We start from the raw sequence: 21375 nt of genomic DNA, 5'->3' as shown, positions 1-21375 counted from the left end.
TCTAAACTGATTCACCTCACCTAAGTGGTAATTTCCTCAGGAAAAGCAGTTGCTTGATTTTAGTTTTTATTTCAGCTTTATTTGTGTTTTGAATGAGAATGGAGGGTGGGGTTTGGAGAAGATATACTTGGAGTTGGATTACAGATAGCCTGAAAAAGTAAGTCCATTGTTGAATTTGTTAGTAGTTGCTAATTTCCCTAGTTGTTCAAAAATTAAAACTCTGAACAGGTCACATTTAAAACCTGGCAAAGGGCAGAAATTTCTGAGAAAAATAATTTAAATGACCTAAGAAAACTGCTTCTCATCTTTCTATTTAGAAGTAGTTTAATTTAAACTACAACATCAATCACTAAAATCTTAAGATTCAAACAGCTCTGGCAATGATAGCAGATGTATGAATACAAACCTAGAAATTATTTCAAAATCACTTCTTTTCTAAGGTTATGTTCCTTTAATCATGTTCTATATTGTTTATAATGAGATACTAAAAATCATTACAGGAAAGTATCAATGTGGTAGAGTTAAAACAACACTGGCCTTTACGTAAAATGAATGTCTGTTCCGTCCTACACATTACAAATATTCTAAGCTTATTGCCTCTTTATAAAATGGAATATCACCTCTGATTTTACCTAGAGCCATTGTATTCATATAAATAAGCAAGATCTTGATAAGCATTATAGCATTATGCAAAGTTAAGACTATCACATTATACTAATTTTAATACTTACCAGAAAAAGGATTTTTGCCAATGATTAAGACATTTGGCAATGACATCATGATCAATTGCTGCAAAGTCTCCTGTAAAAAGATACCCCAATGGTTGTTATACAGGTAATGCTGATTAGTCAATAAGCTGTAACTTATGATTTGTGCACTTCTCTATGGATATGCTATACTACAAATAAAAACCTTTCAAAAAGGTGAAAAAACTTACCCAAGGTCTTAAAAAGACTTCTAAGATCTTAAACTTTTTGTAACTTTAAGTTAATGAATTAAGTAACTAAAATTATAGTATCAGCCAGACTTAATAACATATCAAATATCTACAAAATAAGTGTCCAAGTGAACAGGTCTAATATTGACTATTTGGAAATCTGAGTTTTAGGTATTAGATGATGATTTAAAGATGATTAAATAATATTCCTCAATAAAAGACCAAGCATGATTACTCTTTTTGGTCTTTTGTTACTTCTCTTTAAGGGAATTAAAAACCTCTATTAAAATTAAGGAAATTATGGAGCACCTGGGTGGCTCAGTCAGTTGAATGTCCGACTTCCACTCAGGTCATGATCTCACGGTTTTTGAGTTTGAGCCCCATGTCAGGCTCTGTGCTGATAGCTCAGAGGCTGGAGCCTGCTTCGGATTCTGTGTCTCCCTCTCTCTTTGCCCCTCCCCCACTCATGCTCAGTCTCTCTCTCTCTCAAAAACAAATAAACATTAAAAAAATTAAGGACACTAGTTACTTCATTAAAAATTGTGTCTTAAGATCATTTCATGCAAGTGAGCTCTTCCTCAGTGAATCATTACATCTCCCCTCTATCTACAATAGATGTTTTAGTTCGATTTCTCTCAAATTGTCCGTGACAAGAATATATACACATTCTGATACTACGGGATGATTCAGAAGAATTGAATGCTTTCAAATTACTCATTTTAGTTAATACATCAACTATGCATCTTCCATTTTTATTATCCTTGTTTTGAGGAGATGAAGGAACACAATGTGTCTGTCATTACTATCACTAATAATGACATGCTACAAAGGGTCTGCAATGAATTAAGACTACAGGACGACAGGTGTCCCATGATATTGCTCAATGTTGTCCCGTGATATTGCTCAATCTATGCAAAATTATAGAAACAATTGTGAATGCCCTTATAATTTGGCTTTCACTATATATTCAGACATAACCAGTTACTGAGGAATACATTTTTAAAAGTGTTTAATTCCTTCTGAATCACTCTTTACTTAATACTATGATGAGGCAGCAAATATCATGAAAATTTAACTTGCATTGCTTTTTAAAGATGTGTAATTCTAGATCCCATAAAGCATTTTCCCATAGCCAGTGTGTAACATGTACCAGAGGTTCATTAGAATTCATCTTTTATCTATAATTCCTTATAGGTATGTATTAGAAAGACTCAAAACATTTTCTTCAGTGTTATATATACTGGCTCTTTAAAAAACTATTACCAAAACATGGATACATGTTATTTTTTTTAATGTTTATTTATTTTTGAGAGAGAGAGAGCACGAACATACACGTGAGTGGGTGAAGGGCAGAGAGAGAATCCCAAACAAGTTCCTTCCTGTCAGTGCAGAACCCAACACGGGGCTCAAACCCAGAACTATGATATCATGACCTACGCTGAAGCTGGATGCATGACTGAGCCACCCAGGTGCCCCAAAGCATGCACACATTTAAAGAAAAAGTATACACTCACTATGTGTATCATGTCAGATAAATAATTAAGAGTAAGTGTCAAGAAGTGCTAAAATCACTTACTCCAAAGACTGAGTCTGGTTATTTAATAAATAAAATTTCCAGTTCAAAGCAAGTTACCTCAGGACAGAATATGCTATTAGCTAAGTATGTAACAGCTAAATGGACCTAAAGAATCATTCTTTGTTTCCTTGCCTTGACGCAAAATTATCAAGACTACATGGACATACTGTTGTATTTTCATTTTCATTTGTCTCCATATACTTTTTAATTTCTTCTCTAATTGCCTAGTTGACCCATTCATTCTTTAGTAGGATGTTCTTTAACCTTCATGCTTTTGGAGGTTTTCCAGACTTTTTCCTGTGCTTGATTTCAAGTTTCATAGCATTGTGGTCTGAAAGTGTGCATGGCATGATCTCAATTCTTTTATACTACGTAAGGGCTGTTTTGTGACCCAGTATGTGATCTTGGAGAATGTTCCATGTGCACTCGAGAAGAAAGTATATTCTGTTGCTGTGGGATGCAGAATTCTAAATATATCTGTCAAGTCCATCTGATCCAATATATCATTCAGGGCCCTTGTTTCTTTATTTATTCTCTGTCTAGATATTCTATCCATTGTTGTAAGTGAAGTATTAAAGTCTCCTGCAATTACCAGGAGACTTATCAATTCTTATCAATAAGGTTGCTTATGTTTGTGATTAACTGTTTTATATATTTGGGGGATCCCAAATTTGGTGCATAGACATTTATAATTGTTAGCTCTTCCTGATGTATACACCCTATAATTCTTATATAATGCCCTTCTTCATCTCTTGTTACAACCTTTAATTTAAAGTCTAGTTAGTCTGATGTAAGTATGGCTACTCCAGCTTTCTTTTCATTTCCAGTAGCATGATAGACAGTTTTCCATCCCCTCACTTTCAATCTGAAGGCATCCTCAGGTCTAAGATGAGTCTCTTGTAGACAGCAAATAGATGGGTCTTGTCTTTTTATCCATTCTGATACCTTATGTCTTTTGGTTGGAGCAATTAGTCCATTTACATTCAGTGTTATTATTGAAAGATATGGATTTAGAGTCATTGTGATATCTGTAGGTTTCATGCTTGTAGTGGTGTCTCTGGTACTTTGTGGTCCTTGCAACATTTCACTCACAAAATCCCCCTTAGGATCTCTTGTAGGGCTGGTTTAGTGGACGAATTCCTCCAGTTTTTGTTTGTTTGGGAAAACCTTTATCTCTCCTTCTATTCTGAATGACAGACTTGCTGGATAAAGGATTCTTGGCTGTATATTTTTTTCTGTTCATCACATTGAAGATTTCCTGCCATTCCTTTCTGGCCTGCCAAGTTTCAGTAGACAGGTCTGCTACTACCCTTATGGGTCTACCTTTGTATGTTAAGGCCCACCTATCCCTAGGTGCTTTCAGAATTCTCTCTTTATCCTTGTATTTTGCCAATTTCATTATGATATGTCATGCAGAAGATCAATTCAAGTTATGTCTAAAGGGAGTTCTCTGTGCCTCTTGGATTTCAATGCCTGTTTCCTTCCCCAGATCAGGGAAGTTCTCAGCTATGATTTGTTCAAGTACACCTTCAGCCCCTTTCTCTCTCTTCTTCTTCTTCTGGAATTCCTGACACAGATATTGTTCTGTTTGATTGCATCACTTAGTTCTCTAATTCTCCCCTCGTACTCCTGGATTTTTTAATCTTTTTCTCAGCTTCCTCTTTTTCCATAATTTTATTTTCTAATTCACCTATTCTCTCCTCTGCCTCTTCAATCCACGATGAAGCCTTGAATAACTGGGGAGGCGGCCATATTCCTGGAGATGGCTGAATGTTATAAAGAGTGCCTGGGGGGTTCAGTCAGTTGAGCGTCCGACTTCAGCTCAGGTCATGATCTCACAGTTCATGGGTTCAAGTCCCACACTGGGGTCTGTGCTAACAGCTCAGAGCCTGGAGCCTGCTTCAGATTCTGTCTCCCTTTCTCTGCCCCTCCCCCACTCATGCTCTATCTCTCTCAAAAGTAAATAATAAACATTAAAAAAAAAAGACTACCTGTACATATATTGAAAAGAAATCATAAAAATGAGATGCATAAAAAAAAGCAATCACTGTTCTGTCTCTATCCCATTTAGCAGAGATAGTCTAAGAACAAAGAACATTCAAATTCAGTATTATTAAAGAGGTATGAAATTTTAAGAGATTCTGAATTATTAGGAAAAAACCTTTACCTCAGTTTCAAGATAAAGGATAATTCTCATTTATACCACTTGTTTTGTGATAACATGTGTGAAAACTGGTAAATCATACCAGAAAACATCAACTTAGATTTTCAAGGTAATTTATTATATTGTTTTGCCATGTAACATTCCATGTTGGTATAATGTTATAAGGAAACTGTCCAGACCAATAGTAATCTTCAATATGTCCACAACCTCATTCCTCCACCCTCTTCCTCAGCTGGCTCCCCACTCCTGCCTACTCTGTTATCCCATGCCTCATGCTAACTCTGTTCAAAAAGATAAAAGCAATCTCATTGATCCTTTCATTGTATGGTATCATCAATAACCTAATGTGTTTGACTTTTATGCTATGCAACTCTAGTAGTTCGATGATGCAATTGCTACAAAAAACTGCTATATTCAAACTTAACTCCATGTGTCTGAAAATGTACTTTAGTGTAGCAGAATCTGATACCTAGTACAGCATACTCTGGTAGAGTACAATCTGAATGTCTAGGCTTAAATGTCAGCTCCATGACTTACTGTGTATGTGACTTTTGTTGGGAAGGGCAGGAAATAAAACAAAAGTATAAAGTTTGGTTTTTTTTTAGTGGTCGTTATGAAATACTAGTTAATGGGAAAAAAATCTTTTACGTTATTTCCAAGTATTAATTTAGTTATGTCTGAAAGTGATAATATTAGGCAAGGCAGATAAAAACTACACAAATTTTAAAAATCCAATTATTCTAAAACCTCTATTTGACTCTATGCATCCAGAAGATTTGTAAAAATTCCTATTTCCCTATTCTAATCTTACAAGTAACATTGAAAAATAAATAAAACATAAAAGATATCAGAGACTAAAAAACCTGATTGCTACTGTTGAAACTCTATTAAATATCATCCCCAGATTTCCCAAACATCACCTAGTTCTAAAGATGTTCATTATTAAAGTGCTAAAGAAATGGAAAAATAATACATATTTGAGCCCAAGATAAATATGACTTTAAGTAGGAGGAACAGATTAATTGAAGAGTTAAGGATGATAATACATACGTATATGAATTAGTGAAGGTACTTCACTTTGTTAGAAAAGTGGCAAGAAAAGGGGCACCTGGGTGGCTCAGTTGGTTAACTGTCTGACTTCGGCTCAGGTCATGATCTTATGGTTCGTGGGTTTGGGCCCCATATTGGGCTCTGTGCTGACAGCTCAGAACCTGGAGCCTGTTTCAGATTCTGTGTCTCCCTCTCTCTCTTCCTCCCTCACTCATGCTCTGTCTCTCAAAAATAAATAAATGTGAATTTTTTTAAAAAAAGTGGTTAAGAAACATAAAAAATGTATAGAGAAAGAATTTTAGCAATATAACTGAAAGAATTGAGAAAACCAGAGCAGTTATTCATTCAACAAATATTTACTGTGTGTTTATTATCTCCCAGACATTGTTCTAGAAAATGGAAATACAGCAGTAAACAAACAAAAATCTGTGCTCTCATGGGGTAGACAGAAAATAAGTAAGTGATTTTGATGATAAGTGCTAAGTATAAAAATAAAGCAGGGAATGAGAAGGCGTACTGGAGATTGTGTTGTTTCAGAGAACAGGGAGAAATTCTATCCTGGTATGAAAACAGCCTGGAGAACACCAATACTTAATAAAAGAAAAAGACCAAACAAGAATGAACTGGCAAAATTTGCAACTACGTGGATGGAACTGGAGGGTATTATGCTAAGTGAAATTAGTCAGAGAAAGACAAAAATCATATGACTTCACTCATATGAGGACTTTAAGAGACAAAACAGATGAACATAAAGGAAGGGAAACAAAAATAATATAAAAACAGGGAGGGGGACAAAACAGAAGAGACTCATAAATATGGAGAACAAACTGGGGGTTACTGGAGGGGTTGTGGGAGGGAGGATGGGGTAAATGGGTAAGGGGCACTAAGGAATCTACTCCTGAAATCACTGTTGCACTATATGCTAACTAATTTGGATACAAATTTTAAAAAATAAAAAAGAAAATTAGGGGCGCCTGGGTGGCGCAGTCGGTTAAGCGTCCGACTTCAGCCAGGTCACAATCTCGCGGTCTGTGAGTTCGAGCCCCGCGTCAGGCTCTGGGCTGATGGCTCGGAGCCTGGAGCCTGTTTCCAATTCTGTGTGTCTCCCTCTCTCTCTGCCCCTTCCCCATTCATGCTCTGTCTCTCTCTGTCCCAAAAAAAAAAAAAAAAACGTTGGAAAAAAAAAAAAGTTGAAAAAAATAAAAAAGAAAATTAAAAGAAAAAAAGAAAGAACTGTCAGATTACATTAAAAGGAAAATAACAGTAAAGGTGCTCTGATAGGTACAAGTAATTTTATTCCTAGTACTTTTTGTTGACTTACAGTTTTTCTATAAAAAATGGTATATTACCTACATTTTTAGTTGACCATCTAAAAGCTTTATTGATATACACACAAGCTTCCATGAATTAAAGTTCATATTGCTAAAACACTGTAAGAAAGGCTATTTCATGTTTGTGCCAACACAGACAGTATTTAGTTAATCTTTAAAGATAACTTAAACTACGGGGTACCTGGGTGGTTCCGTCAGTTAAGTGTCCAACTCTTGATTTCAGTCCAGGTCATGATCTCGTGTTTTGTGAGATTGAGCCCAACGCTGGGCTCTGTACTAACAGCATTGAGCCTGCTTGGGGTTCTCTCTTCCTCTCTCTCTTCCCCACCCCACTTGTGCTTGTGCATACTCTCTCTTTCTCAAAATAAATAAACTTTAAAAATGTATCTAAGCTCATTTAAGAAAAAAAAGATAACTTAAACTAGGCTTCTCCTTCTTCCTAGAAGTTATCCAGAAACTACTTTCACAATAAGAAGTTAAACAATACTTCTGGCAAAGGTCTGGGCTCATATCCCTTTCCTGAATTACACACTGAGCAAAATGCTGTTACTAAAACTGCACATTACTATAGTACTAAACATAAGTTTCAAAGATTTCTAAAATATAAGTCTCTTCTCTAAGACTGATGATATAGGGGCACCGAGGTGGCTCAGTCAGTTAAGTGTCTGACTTTGGCTCAGGTCATGATTTCACAGTTCATGGGTTCAAGTCCCGTGTCAGGCTCTGTGCTGACAGCTCAGAGGCTGGAGCCTGCTTCGGATTCTGTCTCCCTCTCTCTCTGCCCCTCCCCGCTCATGCTCTGTCAAAAATAAATAAAACATTAAAAAAAATTTTTTTAATGAATAAACATAAAAAATATTCAAAAAATAAGACTTATGATCTATTTTAAAAATTCAAACATAATTACATTTATAATATTTGTATTTATACTTTTATCTGTGTTACTAGTGAAAAGAATTAAGACATTTTACATTTTAGTAGTCTATAAAAAAAAAAGTAAATGAATGGCATTAAAAGGAAAGACATTTCGGGCACCTTGGTGGCTTAGCTGTTGGGTGGCCAACTTTGGCTCATGTCATGATCTTGCAGTTTGTGGGTTCGAGCCCTGCATCAGCTCTATGCTGACAGCTTGGAGCCTGGAGCCTGATGTAAATTCTGTGTCTCCCTCTCTCTGCCCCTCCCCCGCTCATGCTCTCTGTCTCTCTCTCCAAAATAAACATTAACAAAAAAAATTTTTTTAACTTGTTTAAAAAAAAGGGAAGAACATCTGACCAAAATGTCAAAAATATGATATCAAGTATGTGTTGTATAAAAAACAAAGAGTCTCATTTCCTTGGCTACTATATTTTATTAATAATCCAAATATTGGCTATTATAACACATATTAAACAAAAACCTTAATAAGTACCACCTTTCTCTGGCAACTAGATTAATGGTACCAGACCATTTCTTTTTAGTATTAACGACATTAACCATACAAAAACGTCCCAATAAATTTAAATTTCCTAATAGTATTCTTTTTTTTCTGAGCCTCAAATGATTCAGCTTATTATTTTAGTGGTAGTTGAGGAACCACATTGCTTCATTCAGTACTTATTTAAAATGCAGGCACAGTAGTCAAGACAAACACTGCTGCTGACAGAATTATAAAAATGGACTAAGATTTTACTAGCAAACTGTGTCTCTGATAATCAAATTCACTATTCATTCACAGGAATAAAAATAACACTTTTTAAAAATTCAAAGGGCCTAGGTAATTTTACATGATAGTTATAGCTTACTTATTTCTGACTTGAAAATTTCAAATATTGGGGCGCCTGGGTGGCGCAGTCGGTTAAGCGTCCGACTTCAGCCAGGTCACGATCTCGCGGTCCGTGAGTTCGAGCCCCACGTCAGGCTCTGGGCTGATGGCTCGGAGCCTGGAGCCTGTTTCCGATTCTGTGTCTCCCTCTCTCTCTGTCCCTCCCCCGTTCATGCTCTGTCTCTCTCTGTCCCAAAAATAAATAAAAAACGTTGAAAAAAAAATTTTTAAAAAAAAGAAAATTTCAAATATTTGCAAGACAAAAATACTTGCCATATATGGATCAAGTGATTATCTGAAAAGGTCTAACTGCCACTAAACATGAAGAAGTGCATTTTCAATGAACTTCTCACAATCTATTCTTACCAGTTATTTCTCTCAAGACCTCTTATTATTACTCCCTCATTGTACTTATTTATCACAATCAAAAGTATTTTATTTAGTCATTTACTTGTCTATTATCCCTCTAATAAAACCGCTAAGTTCCATGAGATGAGGGACATGGTTTGTTGTGTTCACCACTGTAGCCCCAATGCCTTAGCATTCAATAACATGTAGCAGAAAAGAGAGGAAATCTGAATGACACTGTAATTCTTACTGAGCTTGTACATATTCCAAATCATTAAAATGAAAAAAAGGAGTAATACTGACACTTAAGTTTACCTATCATTACTAAAAAGATTCAATGAAATAATTCCTTCCACTAATAATCATTTCAGGGTATTCTGTCAATCTTCTTTTCTCCCTGGGAACCATTTCTACAAGATGACCCTGATTCCTACCAACCCATTAAAAAAAATTTGGAGACCACATTTATGGATTTTAGCATACCCAAATTCATTTTCCTTTTGTGAAACAGACCCACCATAATGTGTGACAATATTTTACCTCAATACTTTTTCTGAGGAGCATATGAGATATAAATAAATAATTTTAGTAGTTTTAATAGATTTCAGGGAAATTTTTGATTTTTCCAAAAGACAGGTAACTTAACAGGTGACAAAAACTGCACTGATTTAGACTTTAACTTGAAATCTGTCTTATATTAAACCAGGCCATGTGTGTCTTGGTTACATATATGAGGGGAAAAAAATCAGCAAATCAATTAATTGTGCAAATAAGACAGTTGATCTATTCCTGAAGATACTTTAGAACTGTCCTGGGGGTGCCTGTGTGGCTCCGTCAGTTAAGTGTCCAACTCCTGATCTTGGTTCAAGACATGATCTTATGGATCATGGGATCAAGCCCCGCATCAGGCTCTGCGCTGACAGCATGGAGTTTGGGATTCTCTGTCTCCCTCTCTCTCTGCCCCTTCCCTGCTTGCTCTCCATCTCTTTCTCAAGGTAAATAAGCATTTAAAAAAAAGTTTAGAAGTGTCTTGGAAACATTTTATCTAAGAATATGAAGCACTGGGTTGATGGCAGAAATAGTTTGGTAAACTGCCTCTACAGGAAAAACAGAAGGGAGTAATACAAGGAGAATTTCAATCTTCAGTAATATTTTGTGTTTTAAGTATCTGAAACAACACTGACAAAAATGTTAAGATATTCATTCATGTCTAACCCTAAGTTAGTCCATTGGTATTCAAACAGATTAATAAAAAGAAAAGAATATGTAAGTGGTCATCCAGCAAATGTTAATGAAATATTACAGATGTGTCTAAAAAAATGGTGTCAACTCAACACAAGTCAAAATACTAGTAATAAAATCACCAGGCATGATAAACATTTGGGCTTTTCAATTCTGGCACTATTAACATTTTGGGCTGGATAATTAGTTTTGGGAAACTGTGCTGTGCACTATAAGACACTTAGCTGCATTCCTGGCTTCTACCCACTAAACGCTAGTAGTATTCCTAGGTGTAAGAACCAAAAATGTCTCTAATTACTGCCAAATGTCCCCCGGGGGATAAAAGCACCCTCCACTGAGGACCACTTATTTAAACTATTGAACTGATGGATTTCACAATTCTATCTTCCCCAAATTTCTTGGTGACTACAACATCGTTAGATTAACATGATTAATAAAAAGGTAATTTCAACACTTCGCTTTAGGCAGGAGGAAGACAAAGAACAAGACAGCAGTAGTTTAATAAGAAATACTACTTCATGCTACAATATGAATGAACCTCGAAATCATTATGCTAGGTAAAAGAAGTCAGTAACAAAAGACCACATAGTGTACAATTCCATTTTTATGAAATGTCCAGAATAGGCAAATATACAGAGACAAAAATAGATTTTAGCAAATGCCTAATGCTGGAGTGGTGGTGGTGGTAGTGGTGGTGGTGGTGGTGGTGGTAAATGTGTGTGCAGGACAGGGAAAATAGGAGTAACTGCTTTTAGATATAGGGTTTCTTTCTGGAGTGACAAAGCTATTCTAAAATTGGTTATTCTAAATATACTAAAAACCTCTGAATTGGACATTTTTAATGGGTTAATTATACGGTATATGAAGTACATCTAAATAAAGCTGTTTAGAAAATAAAAAGAGTGGTATACAATACAGAATTAGGTTGCACTGACAACTGATTTAAGATTCTGATGCAGAAATGCCTTTGCCTTCCAAGGAGTCTCATTGAAAGTTAAGGCAAACTTTCATCTCTCTAAAGATAGTGTAAAACCAAAATTCCAGCACTGTTTTTTTAAATTTTTTTTCAAGTTTTATTTTTGAAAGAGAGAGCATGAGTTGGGGAGAGGCAGAGAGAGAGGGAGGCACAGAATGAGAAGCAGGCTCCAGGCTCTGAGCTGCCAGCACAGAGCCCGATGTGGGGCTCGAACTCACAGACTGTGAGATCATGACCTGAGCTGAAGTCAGACGCTTAACCAACTGAGCCACCCAGGTGTCCCACAGCATTGTTTTAAAGAACAAAACTGAAGACTGTCAAAATAAGCCACTGTATCACTTAATCTAGTCATTTGTTTCATAACTGAAAATACTGATATCAAACAACATTAAAAGACAAGACAGATGTATCATAAAACCTAACTTACTCATATCAACTGAAGGAAAATGACAGCTGGAATATTGGCAAATAATAAACAAAAGTTTATAAAAAAATCTAGCACAGACTTATTTCTGACAAGGAGTACTAGATATTAGAAAGGAAGGAAGGAATCCAAAAATGCTAGATAATTTTTAAAAATTTCTTTTAAAATGACTGAGCTCAAAAGAAAATAAAAAGATAATCCTCAGTTAAAAGATAAAACAAAACAAAACAAAAGCCTGAACCCTACAAAGGAAGACAAGAAAGAAGCTATTTTTCTTGGCCTTTGGTAGAGACTGAGGAGGGTTATTTCCCTAAGGATTTGCAATAATGTAGCACCAGCTTAAAAAAAAAATGGAAACACATAATTTACATACACACAAATGTAGAGAAAGAGATTCGGAAATCCACATATTCAGGCACTAATAGAGGTACTCTCCAGGCATTAGAAGTATTTTGGATTTTGTCATCTTTTCTAGTTTGTATAGTATACAAGTATTGCTTCTAAGTATAGAGCTGCTTAAAATAAAATGGTTCTGGAATGGTTGCACAAATAAAACAAATTCTCCCTGGAACAATACATCTTTGGCCCAGACACAAAGTATTCCCACAGACAAGTCCCCTCCCACCCAAAATAAGGTCACAATTACACACACACACCACACACGTGCGCGCGCGCACACACACACACACACACACCATTGCCCCTGCTGTCACCACCACCATAAGAAACAGCAAACTGAAAACAAAATGCAGGTTCAGATCCCCACGGATCTGACTTCAGATTTTGGAATTATCAGGCATAAAATCTAAAATAGAAAATTTTTTTAATTTCTGAAGAAATAAAGGAATTAAAAGAATGATTAATAACAACATGAAAAGGCAAAGATATAAAGAATCAAACAGAACTTCTACAAAGGAAGGATGTAATTACTGAATCAAAAGTTAATCAGTGGGTTAAACAGAACATCTGACACATATGAAAGGCAAAATTAGCAAACTGGAGAGATAGTCCTGAAAAAAATACTCAGAATACAGTACAAGACTGATAAGGTAAAAGAAAATTTAATGAACATGGGGGATAGAGTAAGAAACTAATAAACATGTAATAGAAATACCTGAAGGATATCAGGCTAATATAAAAGGAAAGAGACATGAGAAGAGACAATATTAGCAACCAGGAGATAAAGTTTAACCTAGGAACAAAAGTTAGACTAACAGCTGACATCTCTAGAACTGAAAGGAATCCCGAAATAGAAGAATAAAATCTGTAAAACACTGAGAGAAAAGTAATTGTTAAAGAATTGCATACCCACTAAAATGATCTTTGAAGAACAAGGGTAAAATAAAGGCATTCTTGGACAAATAAAACATTGAGAAACTTTACCATCAACAAGCCCTCTTTAAATAAATATTTAAAGATATACTTCAGTAAGAAAATAATACCAAATAGAATCGCTTCTCGGCCTTTTGGCTAAGATCAAGTGAAGAAAATAATACCAAATAGAATTCTGAGGTACAAAAGAAAACCACTGTGGGGGGGGTAGGGGGAGGAAAACACATAGTTTTATCTAAAGGAACACTGAATCTATTTATTTAACCCTACTTTCAGTATCTAATTTATAGGGTTTTTTAATTTATGGGGTTTTAATACTTTCAGTATCTAATTTATGGGGTTTTTAAAAAAGAAAACACAAGACAAGAACAGCTTAAAGATCATAAAGGGAAATAAATGGAGTTAAAGCACTCTAACATCATGGAACTATTACATAAAAGAGTAAAAATACCAAGTAATTTTGGCCTTTTTTTTGCTAGGTAAGAATGGAAGGTGTAATTTCAAGAGTGGCCTATAAAAAAAAAAGAAGTAGGATAAAAAACATTTACACCAGTAGAAAAAAATATGAGGAAACACTTACAAATGGTATAATTCGCCATAATAATTTAAACATTTAAAACTCATTTGCATTCAATCATAGAGCTTTCAACTGTATAAAGGAAAACTTGACACATCTATCATCATAATAGGAGATTCCAACTCATCTTTCTCAATAACTGATAGATCAAAAGACAAAATTAATCAGGCTATGGAAGTTTGAAAAATGCAATTAACAAGCTTGCTCTGACTCTGCACCCAAAAAACTGGAGAATACCTATCTTTCTGAAGCACACATCAAACTTTAATAAAATGTGACAACATAATTGGCCAAGCCAAGTAATTATTAACAAATGTCAAAGAATCAGTATCACAAAAGCCATTTTCTTTGACCAAAAACCAAAACCAAAAAAGAGTGCTTGAAAAATACCCTATGTTCAGAAATCTAAAGGCGTATTTCTAAATACCTCAAGTGGAAAAAGAAATCACAAAACGAGAAAATGCAAAAAATAAATATTTTAAAGAATACAACATACCAAAATTTGTGTAATGCACCTATGGTGATTTGTAGAGGTGTACTGATAGCCTGAAAAATGCTCATATTTAAACCACGAACTATGTATCTAATTTAAGTTTAAACAAGGACAATAAACAGTACACTTTTCAAAGGCATAAATCTAGTAGCCTAACAAAGTGTTGCACTATGCAAGCTCTCAGAAACTGGGAACTGGTTTTAAAATTTCATAAAGTACAATAATTATTTTTAAAATTAGGTAATATGAAGTGTTTGCTTGTATCTTTAATATTGCCTAAGAAATGGATTATGTCAATTCTACTCTATCTCCAGCAAATAAACCAGTATCTGACACATAATAATTAGCGTTTAGTATATTCTAGGTAAATAATACCTTTTGTTATTATACAAAAAATATGAATACATAAACATTAATTATAATACTAAATGAAGAAAAAGGACCACTTACCTGGTAATAAAATTTTATCTGTCTCACCAAAATGGATAGATTATGAATTCTAAGTGATGCATCATTGTTGACCTTTTTATTTACTCTCTGACTCTCCGATTTAGGATTGCTGTAAGAAATTAAAAAAAAAATGCTTTAAACTAAAATTATACTCAAATACATGTATTAACCTATAGGTGACTGAAAATAACCACATTAAAAAATGTGTATCCATCTGCATTAACAGAGATGATCCAAAGGACAGATGATGTGTTTTGTGCTTCTAATTAATATAAATGCATCTGATATTTCTAAGACAATGGCAAAATAAATTTGAAACATAAGTTAGATATTTCTCTTCATTCTCATTTTGTTTCTCCATCTTCCTGGGATGAATAACCTCTTCTTTCTTTCAAATATATTTATTTCCATCACCCAAAATACATCTATTTAAATCAAGACTGTGGGACGCCTGGGTGGCTCAGTCAATTAAGCATCCGACTTTGGCTCAGGTCATGATCTCACAGTGCATGAGTCTGAGACCTGCATCAGGCTCTGTGCTGACAGCTCAGAGGCTGGGGCCTGCTTAGAAATCTTTGTCTTCCACTCTTTCTGTCCCTTCCTTGCTCATGCTCTGTCTCTCTCTCTCTTTGTGTCTCTCAAAAATAAACAAATATTAAAAAAATTCTTAAATAAAAAATAAATAAATCAAGATTATAAAATATGAGCTAATAACCAAGAAATGGTGTATCTCCTCAATAGATAATGGGGACTATATGTGAGCAGCCACTGTTCCACAGAAGTTAAAGAATGCAGTTATGACACAGGTTAATACTTTAATCTTAGGTCAACTATACAGATTCAATGAAAGCAAATGGTTGAAGGATTCTGAAGTAGCAGAAACTGAAAAAAAAAAAGTTAGACCATGGTTAAGAATGAGAAATTCAATCACAACCAAAAAAAAGGCAATATAAGTAAAAATATACAAGTGTGACTATATAAAACCAAAAAGCTTCTGCACAGCAAAGGAAACCATCAACGAAATGAAAAGTCAACTTATGGAATGGGAGAAAGTATTTTTCAAATCATATATCTGATAAGGGGGGTTAATATTCAAAATACATAAAAAGCTCATACAACAAAAAATGAAACAATCTGATTTTAAAATGGGCAGAGAAACTGAATAGACATTTTTTCTAAAAAAGACCTACAAATGGCTAATAGGTACATGAAAAGGTACTCAACATCAGTAATCAAAAAAACACAAATCAAAACCATAATTAAGAATCACCTCATGTCTGTTAAAATGGTTACATCAAAAATGTAAGTGATAACAAGTGTTTTGGCAAGGATGTGGCAGAAAGGGAACTCTCGTGTTGTTAGGAATGTAAATTGTTGCAACCACCATAGAGGTTCATGAAAAATTAAACATAGAACTACCATATAATCAGCAACTCCACTTCTCAATACATATGCCAAAGGAAATGAAAACAGAATCTCAAAAAGGTATCTGCATGTTCACTACAGTATTATTTACAATAGCCAACACAGGAAAACAAACTGTCCATCAACAGATAAATGCATAAAGAAGATGTGAGACACACACACCTTATATATGTATTAAAATTATTACTCATCCATGAGAAAAGAAATTCTGCCACCTGCAACAGTCAAATGGACCTTGAGGGCGTTATGCTAAGTGTAATAAGACAAACAGACAAATACTTATATTCTTTTTTAAGAATAGGAAATTCAAGTGGTGGCACTAGAACAGAAGAGTAAATCCATGCCAGAACATAAGCAGGTAAGAGCTAGTTCCTCATTAGGGCAAAGAGGTCAGGCTGGATAAAGACATTGCAAAGTGAAATGGCAGACAATAAATCAGGACTCCCTATGCAAGGGCTGAATGCATATCATAAAGCAGGAACCTAAGCAGTTATTGGGACAGAGTACTATCCTATGATTATGACTTTAAATGCAGTACCTCCACACAAAAATGCAGAGAAGAAATTGATAGCTATACAACAGAGAATAGGAACTGAATAGAAACCTCTCATTCCTTAATCCTTCCCTTTTGTACCCAGTCCATTACAATCCTAATGCCTTCAATTCTTTCCCCAGACAGATTAGACTCTACGGTGCTATATTTTGGTAATTCTCAAACTTTTAGGCTCTCAACAACTTTTGTTTTCATGGGCTATATTTACTGTAACAGAAATTAAAACTGAGAAGATATCACAGTTACTTATTAAGTCATTTTTAAAAATAATAAATTACACACTTAAAAATATCAAACAAAAAAATTAATGAGAATAGCATTGTTTTACTATTTTTACACATCTCTTTATTTTTTTATATAACTTATTGTCAAGTTAGCTAACACACAGTGTATACAGTGTACTCTTGGCTTTGGGAGTAGATTCCCATGATTCATCACGTACATACAACACCCAGGGCTCATCCCAACAAATGCCCTCCTCAATGCCCATCACCCATTTCCCCCGCCCCCATCAACCTTCTGTTTGTCCTCTGCATTTAAGAGTTTCTTATCGTTTGCCTCCCTCTCAGTAACTATTTTTTTTCTTTCCCTTCCCCAGTGGTCTTCTGTAAAGTTTCTCAAATTCCACATATGAATGAAAACATATGATATCTTGTCTTTGACTGACTTATTGCATGTAGTATTAAATGCCCTCTAGTTTCATCCACATTATTGCAAACGGCGAGATTTCATTCTTTTTCACTGCCAAGTGGTATTCCATTGTATATATAAACCACATCTTCTTTATCCATTCATCAGTTGATGGACATTTGGGTTCTTTCCATCATTTGGCTATTGTTGACAGGGCTGCTATAAACATTGGGGTACATGTGCCCCCTATAAATCAGCACTCCTATATCTTTTAGATAAATTCCTAGTAGTGCTATTGCTGGGTCATAGGGAAATTCCATTTTTAAGTTTTTGAGGACCCTCCACACTGTTTTCCACAATGGGGCACCAGTTTGCATTCCTACCAACAGTGCAAGAGGGTTCTCCTTTCCCACATCCTTGCCAACATCTGTTGTTTCCTGAGTTAATTTTAGCCACTCTGACTGGTGTGAGGTGGTATCTCAATGTGGTTTTGATTTCTATTTCCCTGATGATGAGTGATGTTGATTGAGCATCTTTCATGTGTCTGTTAGCCATTTGGATGCCTTCTTTGGTAAAGTGTCTATTCATACTTTCTGCCCATTTCTTCACTGGATTATTTGTTCTTCAGGTGTTGAGTTTGGTAAGTTCTTTATAGATTTTGCATACTAACCCTTTATCCAATATGTTGTTTGCAAATATCTTCTCTCGTTCCATTGGTTGCCTTTTAGTTTTGTTGATTGTTCCCTTTGCTGTGTAGAAGCTTTTAATCTTGAGGAGGTCCCAACAGTTCATTTTTGCTTTTATTTCCCTTGCCTTGGGAGATGTGTGAAGTAAGAAGTTGCTGCAACCAAGGTCAAAAAGGTTGTTGCCTGTTTTCTCCTCTAGGATTTTGATGTCACATATTTATGTCTGTCATCCACTTTGAATTTATTTTTGTGTATGGTACAAGAAAGTGGTCCACTTTCATTCTTCTGCATGTTGCTGTCCAGTTCTTCCAGCACCAGTTTTGCTAAAGAGACTGTCTTTTTTTCCATTGGATACTCTTTCCTGCTTTGTCGAAGATTAGTTGGCCATACATGTGTGGGTCCAGTTCTAGGCTCTCTTCTCTATTTCATTGGTCTCTGTGTCTGTTTTTGTGAAAATACCATACTGTCTTGATGATTACAACTTTGTAGTACAGGCTAACGTCTGGGATTGTGATGGCCCCAGCTTTGATTTTCATTACTTTGGCTATTCAGGGTCTTTTGTGGTTCCATACAAATTTTAGAATTGTTTGTTCTAGCTCTGTGAAGAATGCTGGTGTTATTTTGATTGGGATTGCACTGAAATGTATAGATTGCTTTGGGTAGCATCGACATTTTAACAATATTTATTCTTCTAATCCATGAGCATGGATGTTTTTCCATTTTTTTGTGTCTTCTTCAATTTCTTTCATAAGCTTTCTATAGTTCTCAGCATACAGATCTTTTACCTCTTTGGTTAGGTTTATTCCTAAGTATTTTATGATTCTTGGTTTGCACATCTCTTTAACATCTATTTTAAATTTAAAAAGCAGGCTTGCTCATCTTCTGCATTCATCTATTGTTTGTGGTATTTTGATTGACATACATGAAGAAAATTTAGCCTTACCAAGATATGTACTCTGAAATAAAGCAATAATTCTCTCCATAGGAGAACCTATGGAACCCCTGAGAGGATCCTCAAACCATATTCTGAGAATTACTGCTTTATTTCAACTATTATCTTGCCAGCACTCCCAACATATTGATCCTTTGTCATGTGACCAAACTCACACTGTCAATCTCCAACACTGGGCCAGTTCAACCATATTCAGTGGAATTGTTCACAACACTAGATGAGAAAATAATACAACCAAAATAAGCTGAATATCAAATAGGATAGAACAGTAGTGAGGCACTTTACAGAATGAGGTATCAGGAGGTGTAGCCCAAGTCACACCAAACCTAAGGACACAGAGCTTAGACTTCAAGGAAACTTAAGTAACTAAAATTTTCAGAAAATAATACTAGAGACAAGGGAACTACCCTAATACACAAGAAAGCTCCAAATATATGCCCTTGAGATTTTCGCTAAATACTAAGTTTGCCTGTGTACCCTAAATTCCACAAGACTGAGCAGAGGACAACCACAGGAATGCTGCAAACTAAGTAACAACCAAAGTTCACCAAGTGCAGGGAGAAATTCAAGTTCTGATCAGCCAGAGTGAAAAAGGAATCTTGAATAAACATCCACAACATTTAGTAAAGACCTCAGAAAAATGTCTTAGAAGTAGGACTAATCTAGGGGTACTTGGGTGGCTCAGTTGGTTGGGCATCCGACTCTTGCTTTCAGCACAGTTTGTGATCTCATGGTTTTGTGGGTTCAAGACCCACATTGGGCTCTGTGCTGGCAGCATGGAGCCTGCTTGGGATTCTCACTCTCTCCCTCTCTCTATGTCCACTCCCCACTTGTGCTGTCTGTCTCTCTCTAAATAAATAAATAGACTTAAAAAAAAAAAGCTAGCAGTTAAGTAAAAGCTATTCCAGAACCTCCCCAACAAAGCTTATAAATAAGCCTTGAAAGGATCAAGATGATTACAAGCAACATGACAATCTGCCAAAATAAAATTCATCACTCCTTAAAGGATAAGATCCAGATACTCCATAATATAATGATCAAAATGTCCTCTCTACAATCAAAAATTACTAGATATGCAGAAAAGGAAAAAAAATGATTCATGACCAGGAAAGAAAAATGGAAAGAGTCAATAGAAACAGACCCAGAAATGAAAGAGATCATAAGAAGATCATGAGAGATAAGGACTTTTAAAAAGCTATTATAAATACAGTGGACCCTTGAACAACATGGGGATTAGAGGTGCTGACCCCTTGGCATGGCCAAAAATCCACATATAACTTCTGATTCCCCCAAAACTTAATTACTAATAGCCTACTATTGATCAGAGCCTTACCAATAACATAAACAGTCAATGAACACATATTTTGTATATGTATATATACTGTATTCTTACAATAAACTAGAAGAAAAAAGAAAATTATAAGAGAAAATACATTTACATTACTGTATTTGCTGAAAATACCTGTGTGTAAGTGGACCCACACAGTTCAAGCCTATGTTATTCAAGGGCCAACTGTACATTAAAGGACTTAAAGGAAAGCATTAACATTATGTGGAGAGAAATGGAAACTACTCAAAAAAACCCAAATGGAACTTCTAAAGCTAAAAGAAAAATTTTTTTAAATAATATATACTGTATCTGAAATGGAAAATTTACTGCATGTGTTTAAGAGTAGACAAGAAACTGTAGCAAAAGATTAGAGAACCCCAAAACACAACAATAAAAAAATCCAAAGCACAGAGAGAAAGAGAGCGAAAAGAAAAAACAGGCTGTAAAGAATGAAGTCTAAGTGATTTTGGGGGCAATATCAAACTTAGAGAAAAGTTGCAGGGATAAGTAGTCTTCTTCCTAAACTTCCTGAGAATAAGTTGCTAACCTGACACCCAATAATTCCCAAATATTTTAGTGTTTATTTTCTAAAAACACATATAATCACATATAAAAACACAAAATCATGAAATCAACAATAATATACCACTACCATCCAATCTTTAGATTCCATTCAAGTTTGTTATTCCCAAATAATAATGGATGTCCTTTACAGGAAAAGGATCTAATTCAGAATCACACTTTTCATTCAATACTCTGAATTTCCACCATTAGTTTCTTTCAGCTTGGAAGAGTTTCTGTCTTTCCTTGAATTTCACGACCCAAACACTTTAAAATTTTTTTTTTTTCAACGTTTTTTATTTATTTCTGGGACAGAGAGAGACAGAGCATGAACGGGGGAGGGGCAGAGAGAGAGGGAGACACAGAATCGGAAACAGGCTCCAGGCTCCGAGCTATCAGCCCAGAGCCTGACGCGGGGCTCGAACTCACGGACCGCGAGATCGTGACCTGGCTGAAGTCGGACGCCTAACCGACTGCGCCACCCAGGCGCCCCACGACCCAAACACTTTAAAAGGTTAAAGCCAGTTATTCATAGAA

At 35.4% G+C, this 21375-nt stretch overlaps 1 protein-coding gene across 9 annotated transcripts in view; it reads right to left on the bottom strand.

Moving 5' to 3' along the window:
• CCDC88A (coiled-coil domain containing 88A) overlaps positions 1–21375 on the bottom strand; it is a 141109-nt gene that overhangs the window by 92608 nt on the left and 27126 nt on the right. For all 9 annotated transcript variants that reach the window (XM_058684065.1, XM_058684066.1, XM_058684069.1 and 6 more), the window contains exons 3-4: positions 14702–14810; positions 732–801 (exon numbers count right to left, since the gene is read on the bottom strand). In XM_058684065.1, the coding sequence (XP_058540048.1) occupies positions 732–801; positions 14702–14810 (179 nt within the window). The remainder of the gene's footprint in view (positions 1–731; positions 802–14701; positions 14811–21375) is intronic.

The sequence above is a fragment of the Neofelis nebulosa genome, chromosome 9, assembly GCF_028018385.1.
Source record: "Neofelis nebulosa isolate mNeoNeb1 chromosome 9, mNeoNeb1.pri, whole genome shotgun sequence".
Taxonomy (NCBI): Eukaryota; Metazoa; Chordata; class Mammalia; order Carnivora; family Felidae; genus Neofelis; species Neofelis nebulosa.
Note: the sequence above shows the minus strand (reverse complement) of the source record. Positions and strands in the feature narration are given on the sequence as shown.